General features: G+C 45.1%; 2 protein-coding genes across 2 annotated transcripts; one reads left to right on the top strand and one right to left on the bottom strand.

Moving 5' to 3' along the window:
* Positions 1–503: 503 nt before the first annotated feature.
* Positions 504–8024, bottom strand: slc4a1ap (solute carrier family 4 member 1 adaptor protein). Its single transcript, XM_030116293.1, has 14 exons — positions 7260–8024; positions 6575–6797; positions 6354–6482; positions 6205–6265; positions 5991–6130; positions 5752–5912; positions 5594–5663; positions 5324–5513; positions 5076–5166; positions 4762–4966; positions 3636–3740; positions 2907–2992; positions 2756–2825; positions 504–1445 (listed from the first exon to the last, which is right to left on the bottom strand). The coding sequence occupies exons 1-14, from the start codon at positions 8022–8024 to the stop codon at positions 1396–1398; spliced, it is 2346 nt and encodes a 781-aa protein (XP_029972153.1). The 3' UTR covers positions 504–1395.
* Positions 8025–8241: 217 nt separating this feature from the next.
* On the top strand, positions 8242–15944 carry supt7l (SPT7 like, STAGA complex subunit gamma). Its single transcript, XM_030116294.1, has 5 exons — positions 8242–8328; positions 11099–11568; positions 12528–12852; positions 12929–13166; positions 13456–15944. Exons 2-5 carry the CDS (start codon positions 11138–11140, stop codon positions 13770–13772), a joined length of 1311 nt encoding a protein of 436 aa, XP_029972154.1. The 5' UTR covers positions 8242–8328; positions 11099–11137; the 3' UTR covers positions 13773–15944.
* The last annotated feature ends 2870 nt before the right edge of the window (positions 15945–18814 follow it).

The following is an 18814-nucleotide window of genomic DNA, read 5'->3' as shown; positions in this document are numbered from 1 at the left end:
TTCAGTGCCAGATGGGCTTTCTTTAGTTCTCTATTGGCTCAACAAAAACTAACTGCTGTACCTAATTTGCCTGTATAAGAAAACGGAGAACCTAAACGGCAGGATTCTGCACTGAAAACGTGCTGCAAAATAAATGACGAATGTGTTTTGACACTTCTTATAAATGAATGAAAAGCAGCCTCTCCAGTTCCACTGGTCACTTGATAGTTCATTAAAGTGTGAAATGAAGGTCAACATGTCGGATCTCCTGCCGTGTCTCATGTGTCCCTCTGCGTTCTGTCGCTGGTTAGTGGGTCAGGGAAGGATCCTGCGGCCCAGACCACGAGCTCCTTTGTGACGGTGTCCGTGAAAGCTCTCTTTGTGGACACAGAGGCAGAGAGAAAAGCGGCAGTGACGTCAAGGAACCTCGCTGCAGACGGGAACACTTTTTCTTGTTTTTCAGGGGAGGGAGGAAAAAAACGCAGAGAGGAAAACTGGGATCGATTAGCATCGCTTACAATTTGTTTTTATTAGACATTTATATAACAAAATTGAGTTTACATTTCTTGACGAGTGTTGCTTAGAGAAAAAAAGACGAGTCGGGAAGAAGGTGGGAAGCATGGCAGCAAACCAAGAGAACAACTCTGAGTGGGACTTCACAGGGTGAGGAATCCTGCTCCGGGCAAACGCACACCGACAATCTTGTTAAAAAGAGAAGTTTGAGAAGGCTGCAGCTTTGTGTGTGTCTGTGCACTCACTCGCTCACACACACATACACACACTCCACTTAGCTTGAGTCATTATCAGCTTGCGTTTCATCCAGTAAGCCATCCAAGTGTCCAGATGGTCAGAAAAGCTGCTTCAATGCTCCCTCTCTCTCTCTTTGTCTCCCTCCCTCTCCCTGCTTCATACACTCCTTTTAGGAAAAAAAAAAGAAAAGAAAAGGTTATGACTGCTATCGACTGAGCTAAACACATGAGGGACGCAGATCGGACGTCAGGTGGATTTTAACTACAAATTGCTCCAAAAGTCGATCCTCCATTGCCTCTGCAGTTTTCTTTCTTTTCTTCTTTTTTTGCTCGGATGAGAATCAATTCGGTTTATGTTTCCTACTATTTAAAAAGAAAGGCAGAGTCTAAATGCGACCTCTTCTCTGGTACGGAGAGGAGGAGGAGGAGGAGGTGCCAGCAGGCCGACTGCCCGGCGTCCGCTCCGATCTCAAACCATGCACTTTCTGTTCATCACAGCCAGGGATTTTCCTCCAGGGACAAGTATGGGAAAAAAAGGTGTTATTGTGCACAATTCCTCTAAGATGAACCCACACAAACACACACACAGAGTGAGTGGGCTGATGAAGGTGGGGAGGGTCCATGGTCCGATCTTTATCCTGCTGGTCGTTGCCTCGGCGCTTCCCCCTCAGTAACCGTATTTGTCGTTGAGGTGCGTTCGTCCGTCTCCACTTTGACCTGCAAGAAGGAACGAGAGTTTCACAACACACCAGCGGAACATCGTAAAAGACAAACTCCAGGGGAAAACCATGGAGGAAAACATTAACAAGAGAGATTCTGACTGGAGGAAATGATGAGAAGAGGAATATTTTTTTGAATGACGTCAAATATCAGAAAAAAAAAGAACAATAAGAATAAAGTCATCAGTTTTGAATGAAAACATAATGTTTAAAATAGAATATATGTGAATGTGTTTGAATTTAAATTTGAAATAAAGTTGGAATAAAAAAATTATGATATGGTTGAAATTTATCAGAATTCCAATGAAAAACTTCAGGAATGACATGACATGCAAATGTTATGAAATGAGATCAAGTATGATTCAAAACAGAAATAAATCTGAGGAACAGATAAGAGGAAAAATGTAAGGACCATGTGCCATACAAAAATGATTTTACCCAGCTTTCAATCTAACTTTTCCTCTATTTTCTGATCCGTGCCAAATACTATTAAAAAAACAAGACTGAATTACATTTGGCAGCAAACTCTGTTCTCCCAAATAACCTTTTCAAATGTTTGATGGCCCATCATGCACTTTGGTGGGGGTTTCAATAGATTAAGCCCCGCCCCCACCATTGACGGTGGGTGTCAGTCAAATCGTGATCGCATCCATTTTCACTCTGAAGTGTAAAACTGAAAATATGTGAATGGCTTCAACAGAAAATCACTCGGACATTGCTTTAAGAAGTCTTTCAGAATAAAATGAGACAAGTGAAGCTAAAGTTGAAGTTAAAATCTTAAGAAGCTGAGAGAAATGCAGAGAATGTGGAACGTAAAGACAAACTGCACTGTAGGTCATCTTTTTTTCCAGGGCCGTTTTCCTCCCTAAATGCAGTGGTTGTCCCACACAGATGCATGATGGGAAACCAAACAAGGCTGCCTGCCTTCGCAGCAGAGTTCAGATGCTGTTTGCATACCGCAGTGAGGACCTGATCGCAGGCCAGTGCAGCTGTGCGGCAGCCTGAACGCAAGCGGCCGGCTTCGAGCTGATTTTTTTCCCCTTTCTTTTTTTTTTTTTCTTTCCGGCCTTATCTTATCACTTTGCTTCAGATCTGCATTCCTCGGCGAGCGCCAAAAGTCTCGTTCTGACTTCAGACGCCAGCTCGCACGTGCTCCTCCGTGCACGTACCGCTGGCGTCAACAATTCACCAAAGATGAAGGGAAAACAAAAATAATGAAACTTCAGCTAAAATGTGCTAAAAAGTTGAATTTCCTGCTGCGTGTGTGTGTGTGTGTGTGTGTGTGTGCGTGTGTGTTGGCCTGCTCACCTGCAGGGGGCATCCACACTGAATAATCGGGGTCGTCGTCTGGATACTGTGATGACAGCTGCACCGGTGGCTGTGGAGACACATGTTGGAGGACAGTCACGTTCACAGTCGTCTGTCCCACACTGGCTTTCCCCCGGGTGTCAGTCCCTACCCTGCTGGGGCCCATCACCCGCTTCTTCTGCTTCTTTTTGGGGTCATGATCCGCCGCCGGCTCTTCTCCGCCCTCTGGCCTGGACTCTGTGGACAAACAGCCTTTCATATATGAGCTGTATTTTTTTGCTCAGAATTATTGAGACACTCTCCGACTGAGTCACTTCTGCCATGTTTCTCACTTTTCACACTCCTCTCATTGACTTTCTTGCTAACTTCACATACACATCAGAACCCAACTTCTCGATGACATTACAAACCTTGTTATTCTGAAAATCTGTGGGCTACTCATCAACCAAACTCCTTGTCTTTGGTTTCTGGCACTAACGGAAAAATCTTTTCAGGGCAGAACTCCCGTTGTCTTTCCTGACCCTGTAAAACTGGAAATGACTTGTTTTTTTGAAGCGATAACAAGGAGGTGGATATGAATCATCACTAGATGATGTTTTTCTGAAGAATGAGCCGTCGCAATCTATTCAAACCTATTTGCTGACCTTGTGTTGCACATTTACATCACTGCTATTATTACAAAGAGAAAACAACAAGTAACGCGTTCTCACTTGACCCAACTTCACTTGTGTGTGGGTTTGGCCTCCTGCACACAATCCAAAGCCATAGTAGGGAGGCTCATGAGCTACTGGAGTTGGACTGAAGGATGATGGGAATGAAACAAGGGATAATGGTGACAGGGTTGTGATAAACTCATCAAGTGTAAAACTCTGTGCTCCACCTGTGACGACGGGAGCTGCCGCTTTGTTGCTGCTGGGCTTTGCAGGAAACCTCTGTGTCGCTGCCCCTGCTGACTCCTCGCTCTTCCTCTTCCTCTGTCTGCGATCTGATGTGTAAAAAAAAAAAAAAAAAAAAAAAAAAGACATGGCAGTGAGGCCTACAAATGTTTCACACTGACCCACTCTGGAGCCACCATGCCAAAAAAAAAGTCAATATACTGTCAAATAGGCCTGCACAATATATCGTTTGAACATCGCCATCGCAATGTGCACATGTGCAATAGTCACATCGCAGGATGTGCAATATTTTTTTATTATTTTGAACTTTTGTTTTGCTTGGTAAAAGCAGCAAGCTGCTCCATGCTCCCCACAGCCGCTCTCTCTTCCTCCCTCCTGCTCGGTACTCACCGGCCCCCCTCCCTCCTCCACAGCAGAGGGGGGGGGCCGCTCTCAGGCTACACTCTGAACACAGGAAACATGCAGGAGGAAGCGACAGAGGATTTAGTCCCCAAAAGAAGGTCAACATGTGAAATTTGGAAGTATTTCGGCTATAAAACAGACGATACTGAACAAAAAAACGTTCTCCGCCGACAGTGCCTCGTCGTGGTTGCCTCAACACGAGCTAACATGTCAAACCTGTTGGACCATTTGAAACGCCATCACAACCTCCTGTATTTCCAGTGCAAAACCAAAGACCCCAGGTGAAACTTCTTCTCAAAAAACAATTACAGAAGCCTTTGCCGGCATAACACCGTATGATAGGAACTCCAAACAGCATCGACAAATCACGGATGCAATAACTTTTTACCTAGCGAAAGACATGGTGCCATTGAACACCGTGGATCATTAAAGAGGGATTTAAAAAAATGATCCGTATGCTCGACAAGCGGTATGAAACACCACGTATTTCGCTCAAGTGGCCTTCTCCCCAAATAGAGTTATTCAGGTCATCTGGTGAAAATTCTTCTATTTTTGATATCGCAATATATATTGCAATAAATTGCAAGCCCCACAAAAATTGCAATGTCAGTTTTTTCCAATATCGTGCAGCCCTACTGTCAAAGTTCAACATGGATATATTAAATATCTACTGCCACCCAGTGGCGTTAAGCTGAACTACATCTTTACCTTTCGGTTCAGGAACATGAGCCGCTTGATCTTGGTCGTTCTCGTCTAACAAAGATTCTTCTGCATTATCCTCCAGTTTTTCTGCCTCCTTCTCCTCAGCCTGGCTCTCATCTTCTTCCTCCTCTTCCTCTTCTTCTACACCAGATGGAAGTTCTTTCATGTTGAAGAGCTCCGCAGGCAGGTTTGGTCGTTTTGGAGGCAACTTCTGCAAGAGGTAAAAAAAAAAAAAGAAATCCAATAAAAACAGGTAAACAACAGAGGAAGAAAAGAAGAAAACTTTAAAAAAATAAGGCGACGATGATAAGAGCTCCTACCCCGATGGTGCCCGTCTTCAGCTTGAACTTGCTCCCTCCCTTCATGGCTCCAAAAAGCGGCAGAGTCTTTTTCGTCTTCTCCGGCTCTGAGCTGGACCGAGGAGAGCAACAGAGGCAAAGTGAGCTTCACTCAAGCTGCAGGTAAAAATCTTCAGTCGGCACAGAGGCATTGTTCGATGACTCCAGGTCTTATATAAAAAGTCTGTATACTTTTCACTAACAGGTGTTGAAAACTCCGACCGCCTCACCTGGGCTGCAGAGAAGGCATCTGTGCTGGCCGCGTCAGCTCCACAAGCTTGCGAAGCCTCTGAGCTTCTTTGCGTAAGTCTGCCACGTGCACGTGCAGCTTCCTGCGATCCACGGCGTCCATCGCCGCCTCGTGCCTCACGGCAGTCATGAAGGCGTCCAGCGAGTCTTCGGCAGAGGAGGCCGAGGAGCCTGAGGCGAGGGTGAGAGTTGGGTGAGACGTTCCGTCAACTGTTCAGAGGATGCCGTCATGAAAAGTGATGGTGCTTCACCGTCTTTGCCAGCGCTGAGCTTTTTCTGTGTGTCTACCAGCTCCTTCTCCACCTCTGACAGTTTGACCATCTGAAGACATGAAAAGAGCATCAGAAATCTGACTCCTCCATCAGAGTTACTGATGTGTAAAACCTCAGTGACCTCAGTGTTTACATACCAGAGATTCATAAGTCTCAACCTTCTCCTCAATCTTTCCCGCCTTTTTCATCCTCTCCTGCCTCTTCCTCTCCACGGTGCCAGTTCGATCTAGAAAAGTGTCGTCGTCGCTGTCGTAGTAGTCCTCGTCCTCCCAGTTCTTCTTCTTGCGTTTCCGAGACACTGACAACAAAACGCACGGCTCTCATTTTCTTTTCCCCGCCACGGCAATCAGGCTCCAGTGCTTTGCCGTGCGCTCACCTGCCTCCTGGCGCAGAAGCCCCCTGGCCTCCAGCATTCGGCAGGCCTCCAGGCAGCACTGCACGGCCGCTTCTTTCTTCTTCCCTGTGTGGGTCACCTCGGCCACCAGCTGACGGCCCAAGGCGTCGTCCACCGGCAGCCTGGAGGGTAAAGACTTTGGAGCTTAACAAGCACTTCACAATATCACACTCATCAAGGGTCTTATCGTAGTTACTTTATTCTGCAGAGCCAAGAACCATGGCTTTTATCTTCATACTCAAACTCCAGTTCCTCCCCTAGAAAGAAGGAGGTGGACATTGTAACAAAACTAAAAAAACAAAAAAAAACAAACATGAGACGTCAAACAGCAACTCTTCCCCGCACCTTCTCTGTCGTAGAAACCCTGTAAAGCCTTCTTGGGGTCTTTCAGGTAGGCTGCCTCCTGGTCTTCACGAAACTCTGTTGAGAAGGGGTTTTCCTCGTTCTCGTCCTCCTCTGGAGCCGCCTCCTCGGCTGCAGACGGAATAAAAAGAAGAATTTAGTTCAGCTGACACACAAATACAACTGGAAAAACTCCACATCTGTCCTACAGGCATACGGCTCACCCATTCCCCACGAACAGCCCGAGTCCTCATGTGAGCCTTTGCTTCTGCCTCGGTTGCTCTCCCCTTCTGCATCTTCCTTGGCGTTGTCCTCATCATTGTCATCATCATCATCAGAGCCATCTCCCATCATTCTTTTCTCCAGCTCTGCTTTTTGTTTGCGGGCTCGCTCCCGCAGCTCCGTCACCGTCAGCTCTGACTCCTCTTCCTCATCAAACTCTGGTCCCTGTGGAAGCAGAGGAAGGCTGTGCCTTAAATTTGTCACGTTTTTTTCAATCCTGCCACTACATGTCATGTTGATAAAGTATGGACACAAGGCAATAAAGTCCACAGCATGCTGTATAATGCTCCAAGCATCATAGAACAACACACTGTAGGTTTAATGCATTAGATGCCACATGGATGACAGTGTATGTCACATTACTGCAGTGTGTGAAATGCCATTAGACTACCACACAGGGCATTAGAAGTCATTGATGACACAGAACATGACCAGAGTGCCAGGAAATGCTCCAATACCACTCGATCTAGTGCCAACGACACATGAAAGAGACAAGACATGTTTAAAACTACCTTGATTAAATTATATCACAGTGTTATAGATCGGATGCCACATAAACACAGAAGGGATATCCTTCACTGCCAGGATTGCAACAAGTTTCTGACTTCTCCTTCCAGCTTTATTTACCTGGAGTATAAAAAGCCTCGTGCTGCCGCCGAACTTGATCACGTGACCAACCCGTAGCCTGATATACGTCTTGGGTGGGACTTTGTTCTTGTTCACCACGGTGCCGTGCGTGCTGCCCAGGTCGTGGACGTAGAAGCCTCTCTCCTCCCCGACGCTGTCCCCGTCCCCGGGCTGCCCACGGTACTGGATCACCGCGTGGTACCGGGAGATGGAGGGGTGCTCCAGGGAGACGTCGCACACGGGTAATCGTCCGACCACAAAGTAGCTCCTGTGAGTGAGGGGCACCGTGTCCACTATGGTGCCGTTTTTAAGGATTTCGAGGGCGTACGGGATTTCTGGAGGAGCGCCTCCCCAGGGAGGCTCTGCGTACGGGAGAGGGGGGAACTTTCCGGCCGGCGGTCCTTTAGGAGGGAGTGTCCTCTGTTTAACCACCTGTTTGGGTTTGACAGGAGCAGCATCCTCATTACTGTCACAGCCTTTGTCCTCTTTGTCTTCCCCTGATGTTTTGATCTCACTCGTTGACTCTCGAACTGGAGCTTCGGTGCGAACTGACGGAGCTGCGACGCTGCTGCTGCGTTTATTAACGAGCGAAGGAGCCACAAAGAGAGCCGGTTTCTTGAAAGGCTCCTCTGTCGGTGGCTCGGTTTCAGGTAGATCCTCCCCTCCAGGGTCACTCTTGATTTCTGTAACCTCTATTTGAGCCGCAGAGCTCATTTCTTCTTCTGTTTCACTCGCCATAACGTCTGTCTGTAAGGAGGCGGCCATGTTTATTTTGTGCTACCTTTAAATGTCTCCGGGGTTTCCACACTCCTGGAATAACCGTAAACGTGTCAGCTATAAACATTTACCGGGCTTAAGTGGTTGTAAATTCAATCAAGATATTTTTAGACTCCAGCGCGTGGTGGGAAGTTCTCACCATAATCGTACAGTAAAATATCAATTTGTTGTGGAACTATCAGCGTGTTTCGCTGTTTCTCCGAGTTTTCTGCGACACGTACTTCCGGTTCAGCCTCCTTTTGAGATAACAGTAAACCACTTGCTTTGGTTCTCCTGTATTTTCATTCAGAAAGTGAGTAACACTCTTTATATTTTGACGATATTTGAATAATCTCGCTAGTCATTCGTGTTAAGCAGTTTTGGCTTGTTTTTCCGCTCCTTCCTCGTGAAGTTGTTGCTTGCAAAGCGCGCTCATGTATGCTAATGCAGTACCAGACTCCATGCAGAAACAACAACATTGACAACTTTTTTATTAATATTCTGCTGTCCGGCTGTAATGATTTCTTAGCAACGCTTTATGATCAGTCTTGAGCGAATTAACACGTTACACTTTTCAATCGGCTTCCCTAAATTACATCAATATCACCGTGTTCTTTTTTAATCTATCAAATATCCCTTTATATTTTGCGTCGCTGCTGTCTTGTTTCATCAAAAACAAACAGAAGATTTTTATTAATATTTTAACATGCCCCTAATGGATCGTGAACCAGAAATAGATATTGCTATTGTTATTATTATTATTGCTTGATTGATGTAGCCAATATGCAGGTATCAGACACTTTACAGTGGATATAAAAAGTCTGTACACCCCTGTTGAAATTCCAGGTTTTCTTGATGTAAAAAAATGACAGCAAGATAAATAATTTCACAACTTTTTCCACCTTTAATGTGACCTGTAACCTGTACAATGCAATTGAAAAAGCAAGCAAAAATCTTTCAGGGAGGTGAAGTAGAAATAAAAAACTGAGATAATGTTGCATAAATGTGCACACCCTTTTGTAATTGGGGATGTAGCAGTGTTCAGAATTAACCAATGGGCCATTTTCACAGCTCCACTACTTCCTGAAATTAACTGTGCACATTCATTTCCTGTCTTGCATTATTGGCCAAAATGATTAATCCAGGTGTGTCTTGTTGCAGCAGTCTAAACCAGACACACCTGGATTAATCAGTTTGGCCAATAATGCAAGACAGGAAATGAATGTGCACAGTTATTTTCAGGAAGTAGTGAAGCTGTGAAAATACCCCATTGCATTTAAACTCAGGTTAAAGTGGAGTACGCACACACCTGTCACCAATTAAAGTGCCTCTGATCAACCCCAAATAAAGTTCAAAGGATTTTCCTGACATTTTTGTAGCCGCATCTTCCAGCACAGGCCGTGATCCACAGTGAGCTCCCAAAGCATCAGAGGGATCTCATTTTTCAAAGATATCAGTCAAGGCGAAGGCTACAAAATAATTTCCAAGGGATTAAACATACCATGAAACACATTACCAAGAACAGGACGTTTATTGATAAGATAAGATTGATGATAAGACGAGATGAAAACTTGTCAGGTAGGCTGCCAAGACGCCAACAGCAACACTGAAGGAGCTGCAGGAATTTCTGACAAGTACTGGCTGTGTCATACATGTGACAACAATCTCCCGTCTTCTTCATATGTCTGGGGTATGGGGCAGGATGGCAAGACAGAAGCCTTATCTTACAAAGAAAAACATCCAATCATTTTGCTCATTTTGCAAGAAGACATCTGAAATCTCCCCCAAACACATGTGGGAAAATGTGTTCTGGTCTGATGAAACCAAGGTTGGCCTTTTTGGACATAATTCCTAAAGGTACATTTGGTGCAGATTAGAAACAACACTGCACGTCACCAAAATAACACCATACCTACAGTGAAGCATGGTGGTGGCAGCATCATGCTTTGGGGCTGTCTTTCTTCAGCTGGAACTGGGGCCTTAGTCAGGGTGGATGGAATTATGAACAGTTCAAAATACCAGTCAGTGCTGGCACAAAACCTTTGGCCTTCTGTTAGAAAGCTAAAGATGAAGAAGAACTTCATCTTTCAGCACGAAATTGACCCAAAGCACACATCAAAATCAACAAAAAAAAAAAAAAAAATGGCTTCACCGGGATAAGATTAGGGCTTTGGAATGGCCCAGCCAGTGTCCAGACCTCAATCCCATTGAACATCTGTGGGGTGATCTGAAGAGGGCTGTGCACAGGAGATGCCCTTGCAATCTGTCAGATTTGGAGCAGTTTTGCAAAAAAGAGTGAGCAAGTATTGCCACATCAAAATGTGCCACACTGGTAGGCTCCTACCCGACAAGACTGAGTGCTGTAATAAAAGCCAAAGGTGCCGCAACAAAGTATTAATTTAAGGGTGTGCATATTTGCGCAACCAGGTTTTTTCACTTTTGTTTTATGTCTTTCCCTTTTAAAGGTTTCAGTTTTTTTTCAATTGCATTGTACAGGTTACAGGTCACATTAAAGGTGGAAAAAGTTGTGAAATTATTTGTCTTGCTGTCATTTTTTTACATCACGAAAACCTGGAATTTCAACAGGGGTGTGTAGACTTTTTATATCCACTGTATTTGCTTTTTATAATAGTTAATGGTGTCTTAACAGAGACATCTATGTTTGTCATAATTAATGTTTCTTTGAAGAAACTGGCTGTGGATATACGTATTCTTGCACCACCAAGTGGCCAAAGGAGGCATTATATGTATTTTTATTTTTTTCTGTAACTGAGGCTGGTTGATTTCCTCGTAGTTGCTCTAAGCGAGGTACTGTTGGGTTTATGTTTGACACCTGAGAGAAACTTATAGTCTTCAGTAGTTTTGTGGTAATCAGAAAAATGTTAAAATGTGAAGGTTTTATTTTTGTGTATGACTCATTTTCACAAGTTGGATAAAACTTACTGACATTATAATGTCATTACTAAATCCCAAACTTATCTTCTGCATGTTCACTGTGTGTGGAGACAACCTGTAATGTGCTTGATTGACTCTGAACTCTTGGATAAGTTCATGTGTTTGTACTTCACTATTTCTACCTTCAGATCAAATCTGAATCAGCCTCACACCCTCAACCCGCTGACATGATGCGTTACTGGGGCGAGATCCCCGGACCCGCGGGGGCCCCTCCCAGCCGCAGCTCCTTCGACTTGCTCCAGCGTGAGTTCCGGTCGGTGGAAATGCAGGATCCGCCCCTGCACCAGCCGTCAGCGCAGCGCCCGCGGCCCACCACCATGCTGGACGTGCCGTCGGAGCCGTGCAGCCTCACCATCCACACGGTCCAGCTGTGCCAGCACGCCCGCCGCCTCCGGGGGCTCCTGGCATCCGCCCAGGCTCAGGGTCAGAGCTCGGCGTTCTCTGAGGGCGGAGCCAAAATGGAGGAGGCAGACGTCAGCCTGCCCCTTCGTCCTCCCACGCCTCCTGTCATGCCAGATGATCTACTGCCTGCGGACAGCAAAGCCCCCAGACAGCCCTTCCAGCTCCGCCACAGTGACCCCGAGAGTGACTTCTATAAGTAAGTTTGAGCTTGAAGTCCTCATTCTCTTACAGTTTGAAAAAAGACAAACATGTACAAATCATTCAAACCCTGAGTTTAAGTAAAAATAGAACAGAAATAGCAATGAATTTTGATCAGAGATTAGTTTAAATTCCCATTATCAAACAGAACATGCAGAGCAAGCAACAACAGGAACAGTTATCAAAAAAAATCAGGCATAGTGGTCTTGACTAAGTAATTTTCACAAAGTGACTGAGCAGAATCAAGTTCAATTTATTCCTCTTTCTTTCATCCCTTTGTATGAATTATGTTGCGTTGGTTTGAGCTTGTTGAAATTTTACAAAAAGACCTCAAATACTTCGGAATTTCACTTTGTGCACCATTTCTAACGATTAAAAATAATTTTGAAAATTCAACCTTCAAAATGAAGAATAACACTTCAAACTTAATGATATACTTTCATTATTTATACCTAAACTGTGGTTTACAGAGGCATTTTGGAATGATGAGCAGTTCAATTCACAACTGCTGTTTAGCCGTTTTAACAATTTCAGCAGTTTTTGTTGTAAATTTAGTTTGCTTAAGCTCATTTTGGCTGTTTTAGCCAGTTTGTCATTTCTTTGTCTCATTTTATTTCTTTGTATCAAATACATATATAAAGCAGCATCTTCGGCATTTGCAAACAAATGAGTCCGCCCATCTTCAATGGAACGTCACATTTTTTCACTCACAGGTTATTTATTCACGGTTAATAAGAAACTCTCAACTAAAATGCTATTAAAGTTATTGTTTATTCAGGTTTAATTCAATATGTAGAAATTAGAAAAAAAAAAAAAAACATTCAAAAGATTTTCCGAGTAGCTACAACTAAAATGTCTATTTTTTTTTTTCCTACATCTTCAGACGGATTGAAGGATGCAGATTCCCGGTCTCGATTTTGCTCTTCGTAGTTAATCTCCCTCATCTTCCTCCTCCAGAGGGAAAGGCGAGCCGGTCACGGAGCTCAGCTGGCCGTCCTGCAGGCAGCTCCTCTACCAGTCGGTGGCCACGGTCCTGGCCCACGCCGGCTTCGAGTGCGCCCAGGAGAGCGTGCTGGAGACGCTCACCGACCTGGTCCACGAGCACTACCTGCGCGTGACCCGGCTGCTGCGCGTGGCCGTGGACCGCGAGGCGCGGCTGGGAGCCAGCCCCTTCCCGGACGTGGTGGAGCAGGTTTTCCACGAGGTGGGCATCGGCAGCGTGCTCGCCCTGCAGCGCTTCTGGCAAGTCAGGATCAAGGACTACCACAGCTACATGCTGCAGGTGAGCGAGGGAGACGAGTGCCTGCTGCTAAATTAGTGGAAAGGGTAAAAATAGACTTTTTTTTTTTTCCCTTCAGGTCAGTAAGGATCTGTCGGAGGAGTACGAACGGCTGGTGAACCCAGAGAAAGCTCTGGAGGACTCCAAGCCCCCGAGGATAAAGGAGGAACCCATGAACGACATCTCCTTCCCCGTTAGTGAGGAACCCGAGGCCGACCTGGCCTCCGGGGACCAGGCTCTGCCGATGGGGGTCCTCGGGGCCCACGCCGAGAGGCTGACTTCAGGCCTGGACGGCGATCACTCCCCGCACGCTGCAGGTGAGACCAACAGCACTCTGTGCCTTTTCTCTCACAGCCGGGCTCGACTTGTGGAAACATCTTCCGAGAGCAAAATAACAAACCGTGATTTAATGAGCAGCTCAGCGTGTTTGTTTGCAAATAAATATGCACGCCGTTGTATAGATGTGTGCACTGTGCATTCAGCCGGGGAGAGCAGCAGGCGAGCCGCCTGTCAATCGCTGAACAGGAAGACTTCAATCAAAGAAAATCAAAAATTAAAAAATGTAATTATAGCAAAGTTCAAAGTCTTGTTCTCTCTCTTTGCCAGCCGGAGGCGGAGCCAGCAACTCGCCGCTGTGGCCCCAGGTGAAAGTGGAGCCTCAGGACGGCGACGACGGCCAGGGCTCCGGCCACCATCACCAGCACCACCACCACCACCACCCGGTGCTGGGCGGAGACGTGTTCGAGGAGGCGGGGCCCATGTCCACCATGAGCGAGTCCGGAGGGGGAGGAGCCATGGCCCCGTCGCCGGGCGGGGCGGCGTCCGACGGCGGCGCCAGCTACGCCTCGCACTCGCCCGACTCCCTGATGGGGGCGTCGCCCGTCTTCAACCAGAGACCGAAGAAACGGGCTAAGAAGATGTGAAGCGGCAGGAGAAATGGACTGCAGGACTTTGTGAAAAAGAAATAACTTCAGCGGTCAGGATGTATTTAGCAGCTTTTCTAGTTTGTTTTTACGAGCTCTAATAACTATCAAAAAGAAAAAACATCTTTTGAAGCAGCGGTTTGTATTAATTTTACCCCGAAGATGTAGAAAAAGTCTTTCAATTACCCAAATAAATTGAAGAACAAGGAAACTAAGAGGTCCAAAAGCAAATCACTTAGTTAACGGCTTAATAATTCAGCAGCCTGCTTTGTTTCCCCACGCTATCATGACTCTTTTCTCCTCGCCAACCAATTACCGCCACATCCATTGATTATGATAAAAACACGCTCCGGAGACAAAAACATTTTCTTCCTCACGAGCTCGCCGCTTCGCATGATGATGCATTTCCAGGTCCTCGCTTTCCTCTCTGCGAGCGACTCTGGCTTCCACGTTGCCCAGCGTGGCGGAACGACACACACACACACACACACACACACACACACGTACACACACCTGTCAACCTGAAACCTCTCCGCGAAATTAGCATCTGTTTCAGTAACGAGGCAGAGCTGTGAATGCAACACCCGAGGCAATTACGGCTCGGTTGTCTGCATCACAAAGGCAACATCAATCCAACCTTAATGGCAAATTAATTATGCCGTGCATATTTCTGCATGCCGAATGAGAGGCCCTGTTTGAATACATGTGATTTTCCTTTGTGCTGCCCTGTTCCATTTTCATAATTAGGCCGGCGATCGGCGGGGCCTGTGGGAGGCACTGCTGGTGGAGTCACGTGTGTTCGTATTCAATTAGCTGCACTCACGGTTGATTTGTTTTTAGTTTTTGTTTTTTTGTTTTTTATTTTTAAAAAAAATGTGTGGCCGATTTGATTTGAAGTGGCGCGAGACCCAGGTGGCCACAAAACAAAATAAATCTCCCAGACTTTGAAATGCTTTTCTTGTCAGCGTTAATAATCACTATGGGAGTCACCAGGTCCTGGTTTATTTTCTGGGCTGTCAGGAAACGCTGGCGTTTGACTTCGTCTCCGTCGCTGTTTGGGTGTAAGGCTGAAGTCAGCGGCAGGTCTGAAAATGAGGCGATCAGCACTTCTGTGGGGAAAACTAACGATACAAACATCCTTTAAAAGCGGCATATTTCACCAAATATAATATTACAGCTTCATTGAAAAGAACACTGGCCACTTAACCAACAGTCTTGCTTGTTCTTTGTAAACACATTCAATCAACTTCAAATTTAGACTTACTGCAATGTTTGTTAAAAAATGAAGAGGGAGGAAGCTGTTCTCACCAGCTGCACCAAGCAGCAGGTCCAAGTTCTTAACGTTAAGAGGCAATTTGCAAATTTAACAGATGTCTGATCTTAAATTAAATGGAGTAAATTTGGAGGCTGAATCCCATTTTTGTGATGTTCCTCAAATCTTTCCTGTTAAATCTTTACGGGGCTGTGCTTTCTTTGCTGAACCAGGCGTATGGCTGTTGTGTGTCGATCGGATTGCCTCTCCTGGCTCATGTTTTCATTCTTTTTGTTGTGCAACCTGCTGCTCTCTTCTTCAATAGGAAGTTGTGTACACACACACACACACACACACACACACACACGAGTTTCTGCATGATGAAAAGAACACTGTAAACCAGCATTGTCTGGCCCGATTCAATGTTCTGCTTTCTGAAGGTGTGTAAACAACACCATCAAATGATAATTGACCAAAATCTGTCTGAACAAGTTGTTTTGCTATTTTTCAGCGAGTGAAGCTGAAATGACTTTCTGAAGATCCGTCCAGTTTTTGGTTTTTCCGGCTGCTGCTTTTGAACAGAAGATCCAGTTTCCACATCGCCGTCTCTGACAGCTTTATTCTCGCCGTTATCTGCTGCAGAAAAACCCGTCTTTGTTTAGAAAAACCAATCTGAAGCTTTCACTTACTTCTGACGCTGTGTTTCCCTCAAACACGAGATCCCTTCATGCTGGGTGCGGTGAAACGGTATTTCCAGTAGGTGAACACTGGCTGCACGTTTATTTACCCGAACAGCCCTCTGATGAGTCAAAGTGTCCTCTGAACACAGCTTTCACAATTCTCTTTCTTTTTAATTGGCTCTGCGCTGCAGCCCAGCAGGGAAACACTGTGGAAGCTAAGAGAGGGATTTTTTTTTTAAATAAAAAGACTTGAGAAGATCTCAACCTATTTGACTTGGTAACTTTCATGTTGTTGGAGCCTCACATCAGGTTCAAATAATCTCTGGAATAAAGAAGAATATTTTATGAGCAAGTATGAAGGAGCTTGTGTGTCTATATGTGTCCCAAAAGTTAAAGTTTTGATGTTCCAGAGTAGATTAGTGTGGGGAGGGAAATGCAGGCGCTAGCGGTCATAATGTCTTATAGGTTCTTCTTTTATCCATCTAATTTAAATAAATCCAGACTTCTTCTGCACCCTTTTATCCAATATGCTGTTGCTGGATACTGGAGCCGCTCCCAGCTGACTGAGTGAAGACAGAGCAGGTTTCCAGTGACAAACTCACTCATATTCAGATCTAACAGCAATTTAGAATCACAAGTTGAAATTTCAACCTAGAATAAGTCTCTGAGCAACTCAAAATGTCATGGATGGATGAGATGAATGAAAGAATCTTGTGAAAAAATGGTCCAATATTCCACCTAAATAATGTCAAAGATTGTCAGATGTTGAAAGTTTATATATATTTTTCCCCACACAAATGCATCCCATTAATTTATATTGGTACATTAAAAATGTATTTCTTCCACTTGTTAGGGAGATTAATCAGGACGGTTTGAAACAGATACAGCACTCCAAGGAAAACAGTTTCATGGGGTGTGCACACCTTTGTACACCGACTGTCAATGTGAGACTATAAAAAGGTTACATTGAACAACACAGTGTTCAACTTTTTCTTAGAATCACATTAAAGTTTATGGGTTAACTTCAAAGTGCTCCTCGGTAACGGCGGCTGCAGGCATCTGAACGGTGAACCGGAGGCACAAATGGGTAGTAAGATACATAAAGAAAATCTTTCATCGTAAATTTATCGGCTGGGAAATACCCAGGTTTTAATGGTCACTGCTGTGACCAGTGGGATTAAATGGATGAAAGCAGTGCCCTTTTTTTTTTTTTTGTCCATCCTTTCTGCAACAATGTGGGCTCTCAGTTTGTCAACAGCTCCCGTGCTGCTTTGCACTGGGGAGAAAAGGTGTAATTACAAAAATGTCAGGACATTTTCTTTTTTTTTTTTGGAGCAGGGGGCTTTAAGTTGGGGCCTGGAGAGGCAGGAACACAACTCGACAAATGATTAATTACCTTCCTGCGTGCAAAGCCATTCATTTAACACTAAATTTAATCTCTCCAGCAGAGTTGTGGGTTGGTGAACAGAATGAAATGATGTTTAATTTTTACACAGTGTGCTCCGAGGGGCCTCCGGGGTGCACGCTCGCCTTGTTGTACAAGGACTCACAAGAAAAGTGGGAACAACACAGAAAGAGGTGTCGCCGCAGACTTTCACACAATTCCGTTTACTGCCGTCACATAAGAGTCTGCAAACGCGGAAGAGAAGGCGGCAAATAATGAATTATGAGCCTGGATGATGGTATCAACAGAAAGATGAATTGCCAGACATACGGGACGTGGCAGGTACAAAGGGTCCCTCGCAACTTGTGCCACTGTCGCAGCCATTCTCACTGCGACCCAGAGATGAGGGAATTGATTGCAGGGCGCCAGGAGCCGCAGTCTGAATCAATCAATGGATGTTTTCTCCTCGGTGAAGCAAGAATTGATGCAGATTTGTCAGACCTGGAATCTTTTTGTCCACCTGGCCATATATTCAGAGTGTCATTTATGTTTTTTTGGGTTTGAAAATGGCCAAACATATCATGTGGAAAATCATGAAGCCCACAGGAGCTCATTGAAAAGGGGAACACATAGTGACAAAACACACATTCTGACAGCAGTTCTTGCAAGTGTCTGACAGCTGTATTCCAGTGTGATATGTCTGAAATATTTCCCCAAAACCTGAAAGACAGAAAATTTGAACTCCTGTAAGCAGTTGTGCTTCATGTTCTTATTAATATTCTAATTTATGATTTGAAGTCAAAGGCAGTTTGTTGGCTGCGCTCCCTAACCAGAACATTTCATAAGCTGCCATTAGTAATAATGTAAACTATGAAACAGCCAGATCAGACATAACGCTGCTCCGTCTGTTAGTAACTGGAATAAAATTACCCACATCCAGAGGAAAACAATCTTTATGAAGGATAAACATCCATGTATAGATACAGTTACGTGTTATTTTATTAGTTTCAACAAGCCACAGTGGATCCAGCACCGTAGTACCTCCCTCTTCCACTAGATGGTGTGATGAGCCACTCTGCTATCTGGACTAGGGGTCTGCAGACTTTTTGTTTTAGACTCCGTAACAGTATTTGTTTATTTACCAATTTTTGGGTGTTTCTGCTGAGCTGCTCTCTTGCCCCATTTATATGACTTCTTAATTGAAAATGTATCATTTTTGTATTCTTTGCTTCATAAAAGTTTCATGTTCAGCGGGCATTGTTTTAAAAACGATGTTACGACAGACCCGTTGCTCGACATTTGTTTGGGGGGGCATATCAAGTGTATGGGGGGGCACAAATGTATATTCAGGTGCATGCTCGTGCTGATATATTTTGGGGGATTTAGTTTGAGGGGGCACAACATTTATTTGAGGGGGCCAGGCCCCCTCTTGTTAACAGCTGCTGGTGAAACACACAGTCACACACCTGAACACACCGTCAGGCGACACAACAGCCGTCACACACCTGAACACACCGCCATATCTCACAGCAGCCAGGCCCGCCCACTCCGCCCCACACCCACCCAGCCAGTGGATCACCTTGGAAGCACAGAGGAGTGAAACTACAAACCAGTGTGCCACTGGAGGAAAATCTGCAGGCTTGATAATTAAGGTGGATTCTCATCTAAAAATCCTCAAATCTCAATAGCGTATGTAGAAAAAAAATCTCATTTTCTCCTGCTTCCC

The sequence above is a fragment of the Salarias fasciatus genome, chromosome 19 (assembly GCF_902148845.1).
Source record: "Salarias fasciatus chromosome 19, fSalaFa1.1, whole genome shotgun sequence".
Classification (NCBI taxonomy): Eukaryota; Metazoa; Chordata; class Actinopteri; order Blenniiformes; family Blenniidae; genus Salarias; species Salarias fasciatus.
The sequence above is the reverse complement of the archived record's forward strand: the minus strand, read 5'-3'. Positions and strand labels throughout refer to the sequence as shown.

Coding starts and splice junctions, on each gene's coding strand:
- slc4a1ap (XM_030116293.1), bottom strand. CDS start 8,024: ATGGCCGCCTCCTTACAGACAGACGTTATGGCGAGTGAAACAGAAGAA. Junction 4,967..5,075: donor TGAAGACGGGCACCATCGGG/GTAGGAGCTCTT, acceptor TACCTCTTGCAG/AAGTTGCCTCCAAAACGACC. Junction 1,446..2,755: donor AGTGTGGATGCCCCCTGCAG/GTGAGCAGGCCA, acceptor TCCTTCTTGCAG/GTCAAAGTGGAGACGGACGA.
- supt7l (XM_030116294.1), top strand. CDS start 11,138: ATGATGCGTTACTGGGGCGAGATCCCCGGACCCGCGGGGGCCCCTCCC. Junction 12,853..12,928: donor ACCACAGCTACATGCTGCAG/GTGAGCGAGGGA, acceptor TTTTCCCTTCAG/GTCAGTAAGGATCTGTCGGA. Junction 13,167..13,455: donor TCACTCCCCGCACGCTGCAG/GTGAGACCAACA, acceptor TCTCTTTGCCAG/CCGGAGGCGGAGCCAGCAAC.